The sequence below is a fragment of the Miniopterus natalensis genome, chromosome 17 (genome assembly GCF_054644295.1).
Source record: "Miniopterus natalensis isolate mMinNat1 chromosome 17, mMinNat1.hap1, whole genome shotgun sequence".
In the NCBI taxonomy this organism is placed as follows: Eukaryota; Metazoa; Chordata; class Mammalia; order Chiroptera; family Miniopteridae; genus Miniopterus; species Miniopterus natalensis.
In genome coordinates this window covers 38,944,979-38,964,518 of record NC_142097.1, presented here as the reverse complement: position 1 = coordinate 38,964,518, position 19,540 = coordinate 38,944,979, and the positions used below count along the sequence as shown (strand labels likewise).

The 19,540-nt window shown below is 48.0% G+C and overlaps 1 protein-coding gene across 1 annotated transcript in view; it reads left to right on the top strand.

The window, feature by feature from the left end:
- The window catches only part of LOC107528386 (ABC-type organic anion transporter ABCA8-like), a 44,572-nt gene extending 25,492 nt beyond the window's left edge, over positions 1-19,080 (top strand). Inside the window, exons 18-37 of the mRNA XM_087825675.1 lie at positions 1,185-1,351; positions 1,995-2,128; positions 2,667-2,804; positions 5,181-5,285; positions 6,627-6,800; positions 7,004-7,117; positions 8,856-8,975; positions 9,780-9,839; positions 10,283-10,374; positions 11,512-11,638; positions 12,180-12,297; positions 12,960-13,051; positions 14,588-14,748; positions 15,091-15,166; positions 15,240-15,334; positions 15,997-16,116; positions 16,327-16,467; positions 17,790-17,869; positions 18,765-18,820; positions 18,953-19,080. Coding sequence (XP_087681801.1) covers positions 1,185-1,351; positions 1,995-2,128; positions 2,667-2,804; positions 5,181-5,285; positions 6,627-6,800; positions 7,004-7,117; positions 8,856-8,975; positions 9,780-9,839; positions 10,283-10,374; positions 11,512-11,638; positions 12,180-12,297; positions 12,960-13,051; positions 14,588-14,748; positions 15,091-15,166; positions 15,240-15,334; positions 15,997-16,116; positions 16,327-16,467; positions 17,790-17,869; positions 18,765-18,820; positions 18,953-19,051 — 2,269 coding nt within the window. The 3' untranslated portion in view covers positions 19,052-19,080. The remainder of the gene's footprint in view (positions 1-1,184; positions 1,352-1,994; positions 2,129-2,666; positions 2,805-5,180; positions 5,286-6,626; positions 6,801-7,003; positions 7,118-8,855; positions 8,976-9,779; positions 9,840-10,282; positions 10,375-11,511; positions 11,639-12,179; positions 12,298-12,959; positions 13,052-14,587; positions 14,749-15,090; positions 15,167-15,239; positions 15,335-15,996; positions 16,117-16,326; positions 16,468-17,789; positions 17,870-18,764; positions 18,821-18,952) is intronic.
- The last annotated feature ends 460 nt before the right edge of the window (positions 19,081-19,540 follow it).

The following is a 19,540-nucleotide window of genomic DNA, read 5'->3' as shown; positions in this document are numbered from 1 at the left end:
GTATTTACAAAACTCGATAAAGTATAATACTCAGTCTAGTTCATGGCCCTAGTTTTTATCTACTGGCAGGTGGAATTTATAATGTCTCAGAGCCAATTATAGTGGAAAAGTTAAAGTAATGTAAGTTCTCCTGTATTATTTGCTCTCCTTTAGATTGTCTGTGGCAGGTGACAGAAACATTGGGATGTAGATCTTTATTTCCCAGTATTCATAGGTTAATGTCTCATTTTAGTCGGTATCTAGTCAAGTGACCGACTCTTCCCTGGAAGTCCTGACTCCCCCATTACGTCCCACTTGCTCTAACCTACATGTCGTAACTTCCCTCCAGCCCTCCCAAGTGATGGTAGCTCAGTCCCCATACCTACTGTGTGCATAACAGGCGTTATCCCTGCTCCTAAGAATCATGTCACCTCTCATTAGCACCCTAGTGCCCACAGTATTTTGGCTATGGATTGGGGCCTCGTCTGTGAATACGTTGATGAAGCGTCGAAGAAATAGGGGAGTTGGCACATAATAGAATCTCCATAAGTACTTGCTAAATAAATAACAAGAATTCACTGAAAATCCTTGACTAGGAGATCAGCCTGATTTTGTTAAAAAGTCTTTAAGCCTCACCCGGCAACACCGGATAACAGCGTCTCAAGAGATGCCCATCCTTTCGCAAGGATGGTGAAAAGATGTCTTGTAAAACTAGAAATTAGGCGTGGAGAAAGGTTCCACAATAAGATCTAATGAAAATATAATTTTAAATTTTTTAACTTATTTGAAATGGAGAACTCAGGAAAATAAAGAGTAAAATACAGTTGAACATTTAGGCCCGGTGATTCGAGAAACCATGCAGTCATCACTAAGAAAAATAGGGACTATGAAGAAAACTGAGTATAAAGTGCCTGCGAATAACAGGGCCCCGGATCCCGGGAAGCGGCGGGGCCGGGGGCGGGTTCCCTGGAGACTGCGAGGCGCTCTGGCCAGGGAGGGACAGGGGAAGCGCACAGAAGGCTAAGTGTCCATTTTGCCATCTCGCGTTTAGCGGTCGGGAGAGGACAGATTGCTTAATAAGTGGTGGGCAGAGCGGTCGTTCACTTTTCCCAGCGCCGACCTCTTTCAGGTAGCACCCGCCTAGACACTGTGAGAAGGCTGGTAAACGGCTGAGCATTCACACCCGGCAATGTTCTTCTGCGTAGGCTATTGATTCTAGGAATTGGATTTTTTCCTATTCTGATACAGTACATCACCTGGAAAATATACGAAATAAATTACACTTTGGAACTTGCTCCTCACTTATACTTCCTGGCTCCTGGGCAACCACCACGGGATCCTCTCACTCAGTTACTAGTCATCAATCATACAGGTAATAAAACGGGGGCATACGTTGTAAAGGTACCTGCAGGTTTTTGCCACAGATTCTTAGTGTTCTTGCCCAGATTTAATAGATTTTCTTAAATAAGGTTTTTATTTTTCATTTTCTATATGCCTTTAAGACAATCAAAAGATTTTAACTTGTTGGGTTGTGTGTTTTTTTAAGTAATTTTTACAAGTTATGGTTATTTTCTTGGAAGAAGGTCCATGGAGCTCTTTCTGTAGCTACTCAATAAGTTGTCTTCTTATATCAAGATACACTTTGAAAATCAATTAATAATCTAGCGGTAGTGAAATGAGATTTAGCAAATTTGGTGGTTAACTAACAGAAATTATCTGTGTCATTAAAACTGTATTGGTATGGCTACTCATGGAAATCTTCTAGAAAAAAAAATCTGTTCCAAATGCACCATATGGCAGTGATCATAAATGAATAAATATGTTATAAAGTAAACTCCATAGAAGTGAGTAGATTTTTTAATTCACAGTAGCAGACATGTTCTCATGTGGAAAAACATCCTCACAGTTTATATTACAGTAAGTATGCCACAAGGTCATTCATTTTAACTTCGCTGCACAACTTGATGTTGATTTTCTTAGTTTTGAGATACCTAACACATTTAACTACAATTTAGGGGCAAGCATTGACGACTTTATACATTCCGTGGAGCATCAGAACATAGCTTTGGAAGTGGATGCATCTGGAAGTAGAAATGGCCTAGATGACCCATCTTACAACGGAGCCATCATAGTGTCTGGTCAGGGAAAGGTATGCTGGTCTCTATTAAATAATCTTTCCTAACGGTGTGCAAAGCTAATAAACTATCTACACTCAGGCCTTCAACTTAGGAAGCAAAATTAAAAACAAACACTGCTTTTATTTATTACTTAGTTAATTGTAGTCATTAGTATGATAAATAATTCATATATCAATCACTGTCTACCAACGCAAACTGTGTGCATTAGCAAAATAAACACTGTACGCTACCCACAGTCAAGAGCATATTTACATCCAAAGAATATGTATTTCTTCTCAAGGATTTTCGAATGCACATATACTGAAACTGAAACTTCTGCTTTATTCTTAAACAATAATAATATTTGATTCTAGCCTTAAGCCACATACCTGATAGCCTAGGTACATGTTTTGGTTTACCGACGCAGTGCTTGTTTTTGTTCTGATTATTTAACGCCATCTTAAAAACATGATTTTTTAATTAAAATATTGAATTTTGACCTCTTTAGAAAAAATAAAAATAAAAAATGAAGATCTCTGAGAATGTCTAACCTTGCCTTTTGTATTTTAGAATTACAGATTTTCATTAACGTGCAATACCAAAAGACTGAACTGCTTCCCCGTTCTTGTGGATATTGTCAGTAACGGGCTACTCAGGATGGTTAAACCCTCCGCACGCATCCAAACTCACAGAACTATCCTTTTCCCGGTAGGTATCTACTCTCAGTACTCTCCTCCCCCAGGCATCTCCCAGGTGGCTCTTTCCAGTGCTGGAATTTTATTCTTATTGAGTAAACCACTGCGGGGTAAATCAGCATTTGGATTCGTGCTAGCTGTGTGGCTTTGGGAAATCAATGTGATTTTCAGAGCTTCAATATTTTTTAGTGCAAAATAGAACTAACAAAATATATTTTCAAAGAGAATGTGAGGAAATGAAAGTGAAATCTTGCAGCACTGCGACTAACACAAGAAGGAAGGAAGGCAGGAAGGCCGGAAGGGAGGGGGAGAGGGAGAGGGAGGGAGGGGGAGGGAGGGGGAGGGGGGAGTAGAAGCCTTATTATTACTTTTATAAATGCTACAAAAGAAAAAACTTTCAGGACAAATTCAGGCTAGAATTGTAGACTTGTTACATTAAAATTACTTCAGTTCCTTGTCAAAAATATTAATTTCTGCCCTGGCCGGTGTGGGTCGGCGTTTAGAGCATCAGCCCACGAACCAAAGGGTCACAGGTTCGATTCCCAGTCAAGGGCACATACCTGGGTGCAGGTCTGAACCCCAGCCCGTCGGGGCTTGTGCAGGAGGCAGCCAGTCCCAGTCGATGTGTCTCTCACATCAGCGTTTCTCTCTCTCTCTCTCTCTCCCCCCTTCCACTTTCTCTAAAAACTCAATCGAAAAAATAAATATCCTGGGGTGAGGATTTGAAAAATTTAATTCCTAGGGCTTACTCCAGACCAAACCAGCTTTTTCATAAAGGCAAAAAAAAAAAAAAAAAAAATCCTATTTCTGGAAAGGGCCCAGGTAAATGGAACGTACACAGCCCTTTACGTTTGGAGACCAGGGTACCCACCAGAGTCTGTAATTATTCCAGTTTGACTTTTCCCTAACTCTGTTTCTCGCTCCTCGAGGGTGCCGCCGGCCTGTGTTTCTAACACGATGCAGCGCCGTGCGCCCGGGGCAGGGCCGGGAGCAGGGAGGGCGCTGGCCCGCCGTCTGTTAAACGCAGACGTCGGCGTCGGGGTCAGGACACGGCCTGCGCCCGCCCCGTCAGCCTGCCCGGGGATGCACACGGCTAACAGCCGGCCGCCTGCGTGTACAGGAAGCGGACCGCGTGTCCATCGTTATTTTCATAGGCTCTAGAAAGATCTTGCGTTTCCTTCCCACCACACACCTCACTGTGTGCTCAGGGAATAAAAACTCCCTTCAGAAAACTTACCCATGACGGCAAAAAGTGTCGGTCACCCATCCAAGATGAACTCACTTTAGGATGCGTGCTATGACTTACTTCATTAACCTCCGACACAGCCGCGGAGGCTTTTTCAGTGCCCTGGGCTCGGAGGGAAGAGCCGGTAATGGAGATGCCGCCCGGGACGTTCATCCATAAACCACCGCGTTTCGCTGGGGCCAGCCCGCGGCTACCAGCCGGCCAGCTGACCTTCATTTATACGCCCAGCATCTGAACTTGAACTCGCATCTCCAGCGACTCGCGTTATACTCGACTCAGATCTACCTCCTCGCTGGCACGGAAGGGTTTCCCGTGACTTCAGGCCTTGCTCTGTCCGGCCCAAAGCCAGTGGATCTGCACAGAGTCCCCCCAACCCCCAGCACGCAGGTGTCCTGGGGACAGCCTGGCAAACAACTCCGCCCTCGCCTTGCTGTGGAGACAGGCGTGTCCGTGGCGGCCAGGCTGAAGACCATCGGCCTCTGCTTATGACCCTGCCAGTCCTGCGTTTGACGAAACCACAACTACGCGCATCGTGAGACAGCGGGGACCGTCTCCCAGAGGGTGTGTGGGCCTCCGGTCCTTAGCGATGGTCATACACAGGAGCGGCAGTGTCACCAGGGGCAAAGGTTTTCCTCGGCGACGTTACGTCCCTTCCAGAGCCTCGTCGCGACTTCGGAAGCCCCAGCCGATGCTTTCCTGGCCCCGCTGCTGTCCCTAAGACGACGGCTTGCGGCCACTAGGCCCGTAAAATAGCCGATGTGCTGTTGGAGTCAAGCAGTTACATTCGGAACCATGACACCGATCGCTGTGGAAACTGAGTGTTTCAGCTGCGAGTTCTCATCATGAGTTAGCATCAGAACCCATTTTTAGAGTCATAAAGAAGATGGAAGGCCTTACTCCTGTTACTTTCCAGCTCTGTCCTATTAGTAATTCTTACCTCCTTTAAGTCACTTTCTTACCCACAAACGTGGGTACCAAGCCAAAAGTCAGCCTTCAAAACCGGAGGGACAGTAAAGGGTTTGGAAACAAGGGGGCCGTAGGCAGAGGTGTACATAGTCCGTTTAACGCTTTTTAAAATGTTTTCCAGAAACTGACCTTTGAATTTGTTCATTGAGCTCATTCGATTCTTTGCATTTCCCAAAGGAACTGTACAGCTCGTTTGAGTTCGTGATGCCGTCCATGTTCTGGTTGCTTCTGTCATCCAGCTGTGTTCCTTACATCGCCATGAGCAGCATCGACGACTACAAGGTAACGGCGAGCGACGGAAACGCTCCCTGCTCCGCCTGATTACATGCTGAGGGTGATGTGACGCCAGGGCTTTTCAAGAGGCTGTGTATACATGTTTACGTGAGCAGCCAATTCAGACGTAAATCCTAAGTTGTAAAAATAAAAGGAAGTTCTGTAAGTGGAAATATAACGCATAGACAAATCGGTAGATTACACAGAATGATTCTAAAATGTATGAGTATGCAAAGACCTGAACATAAAATAACTTTGAAAAATTAAAACAAAATTGGAAGACATGCTTCTGACGTCAAAGCTTACCACAGTTACAGTAACTAAAAATGTGCTGTATTCATTAAGGGTAATCATATAAATATATAAAATGGAACATACATTTCAGATATAAACCCATACATATATCAGCAATTGATTTTCCATAAAACTGCCGGGGAGATTTTGATAGGAATCCTTACGTCAAATCATGTCTCAGACAGGAGCATCATTTAGCTAATCAGTGGCCATCAACAAATGAATGTAAATATTTTTAGAAGGAAAAAATATGTTCAAAATTATTAGAAAGGCTTAAAGCTTAATTTGTGCCCCAAACCACATCACTGGATAAGTTGTTTTAAAATATGTAATTTAGTAGTTTACTCAGAGAATGAGAAGGGATACAAAATATATTTATATGTGTGAGGCATTTATATTTATGTACATATACACAAATATTCGGATGGGTCATCAATATTTGAACGTGTGCTACAGAAAAACTACCCTAACGTGTCATTTACTGAGATTAAAAGAATGAAGCGAATATATATATTTATTTATTTAAATGCAACTAGGAAAAAGAGAGAGAGAGCACAGTTCATACTGTGTCAGAGAAGAATCGCTCTGAGCCAGAAGGTCACGGTTCAATTCCCGGTCAGGGCACAGGCCCAGGTCGCTGGCTCGAGCCCCGGGTCCCCAGTAGGGGGCGTGCAGGAGGCAGCCCATTTGTGTTTCTCTCTCTCCCTCTCCCTTCCTCTCTCTGAAGTCAATAAAAACATATTTTAAAAAATAGCTGCTTAGATCAACTCTCCCACCCTACCCCACAAGTCAGTAACCACTGTTTTCTTGACCCAAGTGTCGACTGCTCTGAGGTCTCCTTGCATGCATTTCTATCGGGCGTCTGGCGAACATCAGCACTGCAAACCCAGCGTTTATGTTTGGGATGATTCATATCCTGGGGCCCAGATAACGTGGGTAGCCGTGATGCAGAATTATTACAAATGAATGATTTGCTTTGAATATTGTCTTCCATAATCCACATTTTCTTAAACCTCCCACTGAAATGCCGTTTTGTATTTTCTGTCTCCTACTCAGAACAGAGTTGGGTCCCAGCTACGGGTCTCGGGGCTCTTCCCTTCGGCCTACTGGTTCGGGCAGGCGTTGGTGGACGTCCCACTGTACTGGCTGATGTTCCTTTTTGTGTATTTACTGGACCTCCTTTTAAGCCCTGAAGACTCTATATTTTACCACTTAAATCAGGTTTTGCAAGTAAGTTACAATATTCATCGAACAGATGTCATTGTACGATTTAATCAGAACCTTGGAAGACGCAAACTGTTTTCACTGATAGTCACGCTGTCTTGCCTTATTAATCACTATAAAACCCTGTGCTGGGCCGATGTTTTGAATCCTAAATGTTTTCCTAGATTGCATTTGTCTTTAACTAAACCTCACCTTCCTGTTTATTTCAGATCCCATGTGCTATGGGTTATGCCATATCCCTTATCTTCTTCACGTATATCATTTCGTTCATTTTTCGCAAGGGGAGGAAAAATAGTGGCATTTGGTCTTTGGGCTACTTTATTGTAAGTATGTTTCTTTGGAACATTTATTTTATATATGTAACACACGATTCTGAGCTAATACTTTAAAATTTGCCCTTGGTAGAATACATTAATGTTTACAGTCTAAAATATTTAAAGTTTGCCTTTTCAAAATCTACATATTTTTCTCTCCCTATTTCTACCCCGGCCTTTCTTTAAAAGTGGCCACATCTTTCTTCACTAACCATAAAGCAGTTAATAGAAGGAAGCCTGGAAACCACCTGCAGCTTCTTTTTACTGAGAAAGAAAGAACCCCAAAGATCGCCCTGAAGTTATGCAGATACTGTAACTAGCATAGTTAAAGCTAGAAGCAACTTCAACTCTCCACTGGGAATTCATTCCATAAAACAACATGTATCTTAATTAGGAAGAAATACATACATAACCTGTAAGCATCTATTCTAATTTCCTGTCGTTGACAGTTTTAACACTGAAAGAGCGCCCAGAGGGTAAACGGCCTCTTCCTAAGCCTGAGTGACAAGGCAAAGGTGATGGAGTCACCATCCATCTGCAGAAGTCCAAGGCCACTGAGTCACGAGGGGGTCTGTGAAAACCAGAAAAGGGAGTGAGTCATTCACAAAATAAGAGCAGAGATTTCCTTTAGGAACTCAGACCTGAAGAAGAGTTAGATTTCAACAGCTGGAGACGAGCCGCGATGCAAATAGATAATGATGGGCGGACAGAAACCCTCAGGGGCGGGAATGGGCGGCTGGGAGCAAGTCTAACTGCCGGTGACACTCGGCCTGAACGTGGGCAGAAAGGGGGCTGCAGCGGGCGGGGCCTGGCACGGCGAGCAGAGTGGCTGGAGCCACGACCGGCCTTAAATAATGGGCTCGAGAGCTTATTCTGCAGCCCTGGCCGGGCACTCGGTGGGTTAGAGCGTCATTCCCTTATGCCAAGGTTGCAGGTTCGATGCCCAGTCCGGGCACGTACAAGAAGCAGCCAATGGGGGCGGGAGCAAGCGGAGCAACAGATCGATGTTTCTCTCTGTCTCTTCCTCTCGCTCTCAAGTTAACTTTTTAAAAAATTCTTGTACGGACTGTGGGAAGCCGTGGAAACTCATAGTCCAGAAAAAAAAATAAAAAAATGAAAATAAAAATAAAATATATATAATCAGAGACACACTTTTAGGAAGAATATTCCGGAAGACATAAACGGGATGGTTTGTACCAGAGAGAAATTAGAAGTATACCGAAACTTTTAGGCAGGACAACAGTTCAGAAGTCTGAGAGTGTCAGATGTACCTGTGACTTTCTCTCATCCCTGGATTTTGTACGTTAGGACTCCTACTAAGCCGCTCCGGGTGATTAAACGCTTACGTTTCTCCGTTGCCGTAGTTAACAAAGGCCTCCTTTCACTGCGGCCGTATTGCTGCTGGACATCCATTTCAATGTTTGCTTACGATTCTGGCTCACATACTAGTCTGAATTTTACCTCCACAAATAATATGCACCCCTTTTTTTTTCCCCTTTTCTGTAATTAAAACGTTCTGTCCGTTAGGTCCCAGATTTATCCAGTGAGGTCTCGCCCACGATGCTCCAGGGCCAAAGGGCTGTGGCTAAGTCACCAGGAGAAAAGTCAGCGGAGATCCGTTGATTTTGGCGTGGTTTCCAAGTTTGGAGTAGAAATTGGGACTCTCTCCAAGAGGATGAGCCACCTGAATTTGGAGCATCTATTGGCGTTCAGAGTGGTTAACCTGCCTATTTGTATTTTTCTTTAGATCACCATCTTCTGTGTGTTCTTATTTGTGGTGGACCTTCCTGGACATATTGCATTTTATTTCGTCATCTTTTTTATACCACAAGGCACGTTGGTTGGCTCCCTGCTCTTATCTTTTTACGTAAGTGACGCCACCATCTGCTCCGCTGTCCCGGAGCTCAGGGCCCGCGGGGAACACTTTGCTCAGGGTTGTGACTCTGCAGCATGTTAAATATGTATGACGTTTGAAGATTTCTGCTTCGGGGGCCCCAACGGGGTCTCCCTCAGATGGGACAGCGAGCCTCAGCTGACGTAACAGGACAGCTGGCCCCAAACGACGGGCGGGGAGCGAGAAGACACAGAGCGGCCTTCACACCCAAGCGGAGCCGTGTACGCTCCTGGGCACGCTCAGCCCTAAAAGGCGGCCGAGGAAACGTGTCTCATCTTAGGGGGTTCGGGGTTCTAGAGGACCTCTCCACCGTCCTTTTCTAGCTGACTGATACCTGTATGAGTACCCGTGGAAGGAAGGTGCCGTATGGGACAGAAGAGGTGGCCACGGGGAAGGGACAGGGAAGAAACGGGCCGTAGGAAAGGAACAGTGGGGGCCAGAGGTGTGTGAAGATTTCTCCATATCCGTGTGATACAGAGAAATCTTGCCTCTCTCTCTTAATGTTTGGGGGGGCTAGCACAGACCCCCAAGATTCTCTCACCAGGAGATGAATAACTGCGAAATCCTATTGTTTCGACTAAAAGCACCGTGGCTCATAAACTGGGGGAGGGAGCCCCTCGCCCCACATTTTGAGATGGACGCGTAGCCAATACTCTCGGCGAAGCCAGGGGGCATTTGCCCATAGGGCTGTTCAGTGGGCCGATTCACATTCATATGGCTAAAATTCACAAAATGAAAATGTTTCTGTTTAACCCTGGTCTGTCTTTCTTTTTGCAGCTTTTACTGTTTTCTAGCCTTGAACAAGCAGCCTCAGAGCCCTTCCTGATACTCCTAATTGTGAGAACGCCGTCTTCTTTAAACTTTATCGCGTGTTTTACTAACCCAAACCATTTTAACCCAACACAGCGAAACTTTTTATTGAGGTGGATAGGCAGGTATTTGTAGCCACAGAGATAAAATATTTGTAAAAACGCAACGTTTTTTATAAGGATCAACTAACCAGATAATATGTTTCCCAATTCTTAAAAATTAAGAACACTGTACAGCTATTAGAGGAAATGACTTAAAGTGATGGCATCACATGATTATATTTGCTTCCTGTTTCTGTCAACAAGATCGAGGGTGAATTTGATAGTTTCGCAATTTGGCGAACAGATTCTTAGAAACTGGTAACGATTTTGCCCAATGCATCTTTGTAGCAGTCCAGTGATTCCTAACCCGCTTTGAACGTGAAACGGTTTCCCTTCAGTGTTTCTAACTGCGCGTCTCTTTATTTCTAGCCCTTCCTTCAGTTTGTCGTCCTGCTTTTTGTTCTTCGGTGCCTGGAATGGAAGTTTGGAAAGAAATTGATGAGAAAGGACCCCTTCTTTTGGTTCGGAGAAATCAAATTGGATTATTTCATTTCGGGGATCAGTATTTGTTCATGTTTTTCATGCATAAGTTAATCCTTTGGCAAAGAAGTGCCAAGTGCTAGAATAGGCTGGGGCAGGAGCCAGGTGTCGATACAGACGATAGAGATCTAGGTGCGTGAATAAGGCGATAAAGAGTGGAGCGGGCAGACCCGAAGCCCTGGATAGCACCCCAGCCCTATGCAGGGGGGCACCGGGGGAAGGTGCACGCAGCTGGTTCCGTTTAAATAGCAGTTAATTCGAATAGCTGGGCAGTGAGGGACTGCCTCGGGCCCAGAAAGGAAGCCGGGAATGAGCGGTGGGTCACAGCAGCAGTCACTGTGCTCTGTCCCTGAGACAGTGCAGACCTCCAGCTGGTGGGCCACAGACTGGCTCAGTTACTCCTGGAAATTAAAAGCCGAGCCTTTTTTCGCACCTTTCAAGGACCCAACCATAAGCACCTTCTTCCCTCTGGGTCTCCCAGGCCACATCCCCTGCATGGTTACCTCCGCCAGAGGGTGGGGTGGGAGACCTCCAAGACAAAAGGAAGGCTTTGGGGGAATCCTCTAAGATCAGCACGGGAGATGAGGTGGAAGGAGGGGAGACTAGGATGGCGTCATGTTCTGGGTACCAGGGGCAGAGTTAGAATGAAACACCGGCCATGGCACGTATTCCAAAGACACGGCCAAGCTTTACAGGAGATCAAGCATCTTATTTGTATTTTAGGGAGGCGGGGAGGGGGCACCCTGACTTCAAATATTCTGACCTAATTCCCCTGTGAAAATAAAATAATGCCAACGCGTTGGGCGTCAAAGCCAGGGCGCCCAGAAACATTACTGCGTTGAGCTACAATGCGCAAGTTCATTGTCAGCGCCTGGGGACTCAGCGTAACGATCGATACTTTTTGAAACAATGTTTCTACCGAGAGAAAGAATGAAACATGCAGGGAGCGGTGGCCATTAAACGCGGCGGTACCACCGACAGGACGGGGTGGCGGCGGAGGGGGGTCACTGTCCTGAAGGGGGGCTGGGGGGCTCCCCAGGCTACCCAAGCGTCAGATCCCGGGGTCGCACGGGGACGGAGGCCCGGGGTGCGTGCCTAACGGGCGGCTCTGCCTCCAGGATCTCCCCGAGCGGCGGCGGGGCGCGCCCGAACCCCGAGGAGCCCGCGGCGGGCGCGGAGGACGACGACGTGCGGGCGGAACGCGCGGGGGCCGCGGGCGCCCTGAGCCACGCGCCCTTCGAGGAGGTGAGCGCGCGCTCGGCGTCTCTCCAGCCGATCCCCGCGCGCAAACGCTCCGCGGTCCGCTGGCTGGCGCGCGGGGGTCAGAGCTTGAGTCCCGCGGGGGGCGGGGGCGCCTACACCCCAGCGAGCCCAGGCACGGCCGCGCGCGCCCGCTTCGTCTCCCGTGGGATAAGAGAGCCAGGGAAGCACTTGGCCGAGTGAAGGGATGCCAACCGCTGCCTCTTGGCGGAAGGGCGCTGCCCAGCCCGCAGCACGGCTGCTTCCCCCTTCGCGGGTGACCCTGGGCTTCTCCAAACCTCTGCTTCTGCCCTGGGGGAGGGGCTGGCTGCGTAAAATGACACGCTCCTGAGTGGGTGCCCGTGCAGGACAGGACGGTGGCCGCCTCCTCCCTGCAAGCATAAGCGCTACGGTGGGAGAATGTCAACAGAGGTGTCACCTTGAGTAGAAGGTCGTCTTGGATGCGTGGCTCTTGCAGTGGGGGGGGGGGCGCGCAGCGCAGCAGAGCTTGTCAGGGTCGATGGAGACACCTCCTTGTCACTTACAGAAACCAGTCATCATTGCCAGCTGTCTGCGCAAGGAGTATGTCAAGAAGAAGAAACACTGCTTTTCCAAGAAGACGACAAAGATCGCCACAAGAAACGTCTCCTTCTGCGTTAGGAAAGGTTGGACGCCAGGGCTCTCCCCCTGTTGGCTCCCAGCCCTCCTTCGAGCCTTATGGTTCCTGATGAGAATCATCCTGTGACCACCTCTTGGTTCAGCACAGGCCCCATCAGCGGGGTGACCTTGGTGACGCCTTTCACGTGGCTCATTTCTTTAGAAGAGATTAACACATGTCGGTGGATAGGGGCTTGGTCACATCAAGGTGGAAGCCATAAGCTGTCTGTTGAAATGACCCATTGAAACCAGGCATTTCCGTGTCCTGAGCACGATTCCCTAATGTTCATGACATTTCACAAGGAAACGAACAGGATGTGCCAGCCCATTCTGAAGGCTTGACCAGCAGGGGTTAGGTGGCCTCATTTGGTGACATTATTGCAGTTCTTAGGGTCACAGGAGGCAGAGTCTGACATGCCCAGCTTCCAAGAGTGACTTGTTCGCTTCCCATCAGTGTGACTCTGGGCAACTGACCTCATCCTTAAGAGCTTTTGTCCCCAAATATGCAAGAAAGGATTATGATGATAACCTCTCGGGGGTTGTGACAAATGAGATATACATACAAAGCACATATCACGCTTGTCACACAGTGAATTTCAGACTATGTTTTATTCTTAATTTTACTATAAAAATCAATTTGTATTAAGTGTAACCTTTTTTTTCCCCCCAGGTGAAGTTTTAGGATTACTAGGACACAATGGAGCTGGTAAAAGTACATCCATTAGAATGATAACTGGAGACACTAAACCAACTGCTGGAGAGGTAGGTGAATCATGTGGAAAACACGTTACTTAGTGGTGTTCAAAATAAATTTTATAAGATGTTAAAATATCATATGCAGCAAAATCTCATTTATTCGTTAGATGAGTGGAGTGATTAATGTGGCAGAACAATGTATCACAAATTATCACCTTAATACTCACCAAAATGAATCACTGAAAGGGGGTAATTATTCACGCCTTCAAAGACATTTAGTGGGCATGACCAGCATTAGATCAGAAATCAGTATCAGAATTCATACAGATTCTATGAGCACTGTCTTTGCAACATGAATACAGATGTTTTAAAAAAACACACCCCCCAAAACCCTGTACTAAGCAATCAGATTCATTGTCCGTTAAAAGTGCTTAGTTACCAGAACACACATTTTGGTAAAAATACACTATCTTGGGGGAGTGTTTTCAAGGAGTGGCTCGAAGTTGAGCAACAGGGATATGAAGTCGACAGAACTGTACATGCAATTCGACTGCACAGAAGGGCAGCCAAACAGAAAAATAGCTCCGTTTATCAAAGAGACAAGAGTTATAGAGAAAAATTTCCCCCCAAACTCTGTGCAGAACATAGATAACCTTAAGAACTCCTTTGGAAAGCATGTCCAGGGGACGTGGAGAACAGAGTCCTAAGGCCGAGGCCTGTGGAACTACGCCGTGGTGGGGGTCAAGCCCACAAGGGGAAAGCCCCCCGGGAACATGACTGCCCGACGTCCCACAGAAGGGGAAGGAGGGACACGGTCACGGGCGCTCTGAGCCGGCTGAGAGCAGGTGTCCCCGAGGCCCCTCAGGGAGGCTGCTGGCTCAGCGACCCTGACCGACTCCCCAGTTCCGTGGAGCCCGCCCTCCAATGCAATCACCACCTGGACCCTAAGTCAGTATTTCACGTCTCCTTAAGCATGGGCACCGAAGAGGTAACCGTTCATTGATATCCTGGAGTGAAATATTGTGACAGGTTAAGTGAGAGCTTAATGATAAAGCCAACAACTACGCGGCTGCCAGGAGATCAGCTCTACGCGTATCAGCCGGTGGGGTCTCTACCAGCAGTGCCCTTGTCCTGCTGAAACGTACGCAGTGACCTCCTCCCGCACTGTGGCTGGAGGAAGCCTTCCCTTGCTGCTCAGGAGCTGGTTTCCATGTCCCTACTGTCCCATCTCCCTCTTCTCCCTGGACCACTCTGCTCCCTCGTCTGGGGTCGGGAACACACTGAGCATCTCTCCCCCCAGGGCTCTGCTCTGCCCCAAATCCCTGGCCTTGTCCACGGCAGGCGCCCTGTCACCCTCCTGCTGAAATGGTCCCCAGCCGACAGGCTTTCTCGGGTCACCCTACGCACTTCCCCTGAATATTCGTGTGTTTCCATGAATTTACACTCTGACGACCTTCCTCCAGCGCAAAATGGTTGCAGGTGATTAAGGCCAACGAGATCGGAGACTTTCTCTAGTTTTTCTAGGTTTGAAAAGGGAAAGATGTCACGGAAGCGCAGGAGCGACGCGGGCCGGAGCGGCTGAGAGTGAACTTTTCTCGGCAGGTGCTCCTGAAAGGCAGCAGCGAAGGGGAGCCCCTGGGGTTCCTGGGGTACTGCCCTCAGGAGAACGCGCTGTGGCCCAGCCTGACGCTCAGGGAGCACCTGGAGGTGTTCGCCGCGGTGAAGGGGCTGAGGAAAGCAGACGCCAAGGTCGCCATCACACGGTACATGGGGGGAGACACACCCGTCCTCTACCCGAGGGGTCCAGGGAGACAGTTGGGAGTGACAACCTTCATGGGAAACTCAGGGCTTCCCGGGAGACGGTCAACGCTGACCCGGGCCACATTGATAAATTTATCAAAAATACTAAAATTTAAGTATAAGCTTTCATAGGACAGCTATTTGGATATCATGAAATGTACTTAAAATCTTTTAAGAAGAAAAACTAATTGGGGGAGAGGGGAGCAGGGGCTCAAACCAGTCCATGGTAACAAGGCCCAGCATCTATTTTCAGAGCCACACTTCTGAGCCCTGCTCCCCGCCCTTGTCCACTGTGTTTCCTTCAGGCTGGTGGAGGCACTCAAGCTGCAGGACCAGCAGAAGCGGCCCGTGAAGGCCTTGTCCCAGGGAATCAAGAGAAAGGTAGGGGCGGGGCTCGGGCTTCCTCTGCGCAGCCCGCAGGTCGGTGCCCGACGCGCTGTTCCTCCCCTTCCAGCTGTGCTTCGCGCTGAGCATCCTGGGAGACCCGTCGGTGGTGCTGCTGGACGAGCCGTCCACGGGCATGGACCCCGAGGGGCAGCAGCAGATGTGGTGAGGAGCCCTACCCGGTCGGGGCCCGCGTGGACGCCTTGCAGGGAGCCTGGGAATTGTGTTACTCCTGCAAACATTGTCCCTTACACGATTTATTTATTTTTTGCATTTTCGTGAAGTTTTTAATGGATGAAATCTGAATTCCATTGGTGACCTATACATACTTATGTCAATTTCTTAGGTCGAAGTTGTGGTGGGAAAAAAAAAACCACAAAAGCCTTCCCTGATAATTTCCTAACCATTTCTCATTAAAGGGAACAGTACCCATGGTCAGGGCCCAAGCGTGCTCCCTCTGGGTACCCTAATGGCTCCATTGATCTTCCAGTAGCTACGGTGCCTCTGGGGACACAGTGGCTGGTCTCGTTCAGATGCGAAGGTGGGGGCAGAGGGAGGGGTCTGGAGGTTGTCGGGCATGCTCCTCGGGCATTTATTTCCGGCCCGCCTGGTTGTGACAGCTCCGTCCCCCGACAGCCTATTCACGGCCGGGCTCTGGCTCTGGCTCGGCATTTCCGTAGCCAGCACGGTGCCGGGTGAGCCGCGCCCCAGGGGAGCCCCTCCCGCCCCCCGCTTGGTCTCCTGGCTCAGCTGAAAGCTTTCTTCTGGGCCCACTCCTGATTACTCAGAAGCCTTCCTCAGCTGCCGATATTCTCCTGACAATGCAGGCAGGCGATCCGGGCCACCTTCAAAAACACGGGGAGGGGCGCCCTCCTGACCACCCACTACATGGCGGAGGCCGAGGCCGTGTGTGACCGCGTGGCCATCATGGTGTCCGGCAGGCTGAGGTGGGTGCCCACCTCCTCCCCCGCTTGACCCCCAGGTGCATGGCGGGAGGGGGGGCAGGCAGAGAAGTCACCGGGAAGAACTGGACCCCCCTGACCAGGGTGAGGCCCCGGGGCGCACTGGCCGCAGATCAAGGGTGTCAGGCGTTGCATTCCCCGCCTCTCTCTCTGATGACCTCCTCCTGCCTCCTGCCTCCTGCCTCCTCCCTCCAGGTGCATTGGTTCCATCCAGCACCTGAAGAGCAGATTTGGCAAAGACTACCTGCTGGAGATGAAGGTGAAGACGCTGGCCCAGGTGGAGGCCCTGCACAGCGAGATCCTGCGGCTGTTCCCGCTGGCCGCCCGGCAGGAGAGGTAAAGACGGCGACTGGCTTTGATCTGGTATCAAAGGGCCATTTCCCTTGTCAGGTTCATTCATTGGGAGTCATTCGAGTCCACATTTAGCCCAGAAGGAAACCTGAAAGAAAGAAATGATTTGTTTGTTGGATACTGTGGAAAGTCGACTAGAGAGAAGAGCTGATGTTGTGTGTTGTGGTCCTACTATGTGCCCGGCACCACCCTGGTCTCAGGTTATCTTATGTAATTCTCACTGAGACTTGCTAAAGTAGATACTGGTGTTCCAGTGAAAAATGAGATGATTTCAAACAGGCATCGTGAGCGCCCGGCCTTTCCCGGGACCTTAATCAATGGAAATTGGTAGCTAGGTTAGATCACCTGACGGCTAGTAAGTGGCAGAACTGGGATGTAACACTGATTCTTTTATTTCAAATTTATTGATATTTCCAATTTTATATAGAGTCTGGTCGTAGAACAATCCTCATAAAAGTATTACACTTAAAAAAAAAACTCAAAAAATACCTTTAGGGTAATTTTTAACAACTACAATTTACTGCAGAAGATAGATCATTTAGGAGTTGGAGGGAAATAGTAAAGAGAAACAAGTCATAATGACAAGGTCAGAAAATATATTTCTACTGTGGAGTATAAATATGGAAGCAATGTTGTAATTCACCGTGCAGCCCAGGACTTAATAAAAGTATGTCACAGAGGTGCAGGGAGCGAGCAAAACGGAAGAGAATCGTGGCTCCGTGAATATATAAAAGAGTATCTTAGGAAATGAAATCGAAATCTCCCTGATTTTCAAATGATGGAAAGAGGAATTTATCTGAGAAACAAATTATTTAAAAAATAGAGGCTGGGCATTATGTGGTGCTTGAATTCCTAGCGGTTGCTAGTCTCCTAATCAGGGGCTCGGCGATGTCTCCTGGGCCAGGCAGGCGGTTTGGGTGGGAGGGGCAGGTGGGAGAGGTATGGACTCGGGAGACTCCGCTTAGGTTTCCGGCCGCCTTGGGACACCTGAAGCGACTGCGTGGTGTCAGGGCCCGGTTGGACGCCACCGCCGAGGAGTCAGTGTCGAGCTTAGAAAGTGAGGCGGAAGGTGGCTTTGGCAAATCTGGAAATTTCCTTCGCCCTGTACCTGCTCATCCCCATCCGAGGGGCTGGGGCACTGACCTGCCTGGGTCTCACTCCCATCCCCGCTCTTCCTTGTGAGTCCCCCTGCGCATTTCACCTCCGCCAACCACACTCACAGAAAGAGTCGAGGCCAGAGGGAGATGCCTGGGCCAGTTCGCCTCTGTCACGGTGGCGTCAGCGTCCCCTCCCTCCCCTCCTCCCAGGTACTCGTCTCTGATGGTCTACAAGCTGCCGGTGGAAGATGTCCGACCTTTAGCCCAGGCCTTCTTCAAATTAGAGAAGGGTAAGAGTGATGCGCTTTGAAATAAGAGCCTGAGAGCGGGTAATTTCAAATCATAAAATAATCCTCCTCCATGACAAAAAAAAAAAAAAAGTGGTACAATGTTAAATTCGAAAGTTAAAATCTCAAATTGAAATTTAGGATCACAGTGTCAAGGAAATGGAGGAATTCTGTGTGCGTGTGTCGGGGTGGGATCGTGGGTCTGATTATTACTCTTGCTTTCTGGGGTTTTTCCATGTCTTTGTGTGTGTGTGTGTGTGTGTGTGTGTGTGTGTGTGTGTGTGTGTCTGTGTATTGGAAAGAAAAGGCATCACTGTGGCCAGCACTAGCCTGGTACCTTTGCTGGTATATTTCCAATCTGGTTCTGTTGGTGGCATATTTCCAGTCTGCTAGACTCTTACTGGGACTTTAACTACCTTGCCCAGTCCATTTTGCTCAAGGAGAAGGGATTTCAACTTGATCTGGTTCAAGCCGCATTGATGGAAAGAGGCCCGTGTGGATTACCTGCTCCCTGGAAAACCACAGGCCTCTTTCTCTATAATCTTCTGGTGCGACCCTTTTCAAAACGTGTCTGCCTTCCACCTCCACCTGTGCTGAATGTGCAAAAGGCCCGGCTCCCCTGCCGGGAAGGCAGCCTCCCCAGGGCCGTTTCCTCTCTCACACGGACATCTCAAAACTGTGCGACATACGGACATAACACCAGCGCCTTTCCCCCAGGCCTCTGCGAATGCATCGGCGCTCTTTTAGCTGAATGTTGTCTTTAAACCATCAACAGTTATTGTCTTAACCTTTTCATTTATCATTTTTTAAAAATTGTTATTTGTATCTTATGCTGACTTCTGAGACCATCTGGATATAAAAACATACAAACCCCTAATGTACATCCATCCTTGTGCAGTTAAACAGAGCTTCGACCTGGAGGACTACAGCCTCTCACAGTCCACGCTGGAGCAGGTGGGTCAGTTTTAGTGATCTTCTATCATCCGTGGGATATAAATGTACCAGAAGTACGTACACTTTCTGCTCGCTTGGAGCTACAAGAGACAGAGTGACATCCCTGTCTCTCTATTTCTCACCCCATTTTAGGTTTTCCTGGAGCTCTCCAAGGAGCAGGAGCTGGAGGATTTTGATGATGAACTTCAACCCTCCATGAGGTGGAAGCTCCTCCCACCGGACGAGTCTTAAGATCCCAAAGATCCTGTGTTTCCATTCAAGCCTGTGGGGTTTTTTGGGTTTTTTTTAAGACATTTCTTTTTATAGCATTAACGTTTATATTTAGAACCTATATTGGAAGCACTGGCATGGTTTTGGGTGTGGCGAGAGGAGTGAGTGCTGGGCAAATGCAGTGACGAGAGGGACAGAGGCACCTGACCGAGCCCACCTCCCGGTCACAGCCTCCGCCTCTCTGCAGGTCGCCCTGATCCCATTGTCCTGCCTAATGCTGAATAAATAAGTTTAGTTTTATAAGATTGCTTTAATCTCTGGTTATGATATACAAATAATTTTGTGTAATTTTTTTAATCAAAAACTTAAAACCCTTTTTTGTAACCTAGACTGAGAAATCCACATATTTTACTCTTCAGCAAGTTTGATACTTTGTAAAGCTGATAATTTATTAATAATTTAAGTGACCATGTCAAAAAGTATACTTATTGAAAAAGATTTTAATATATT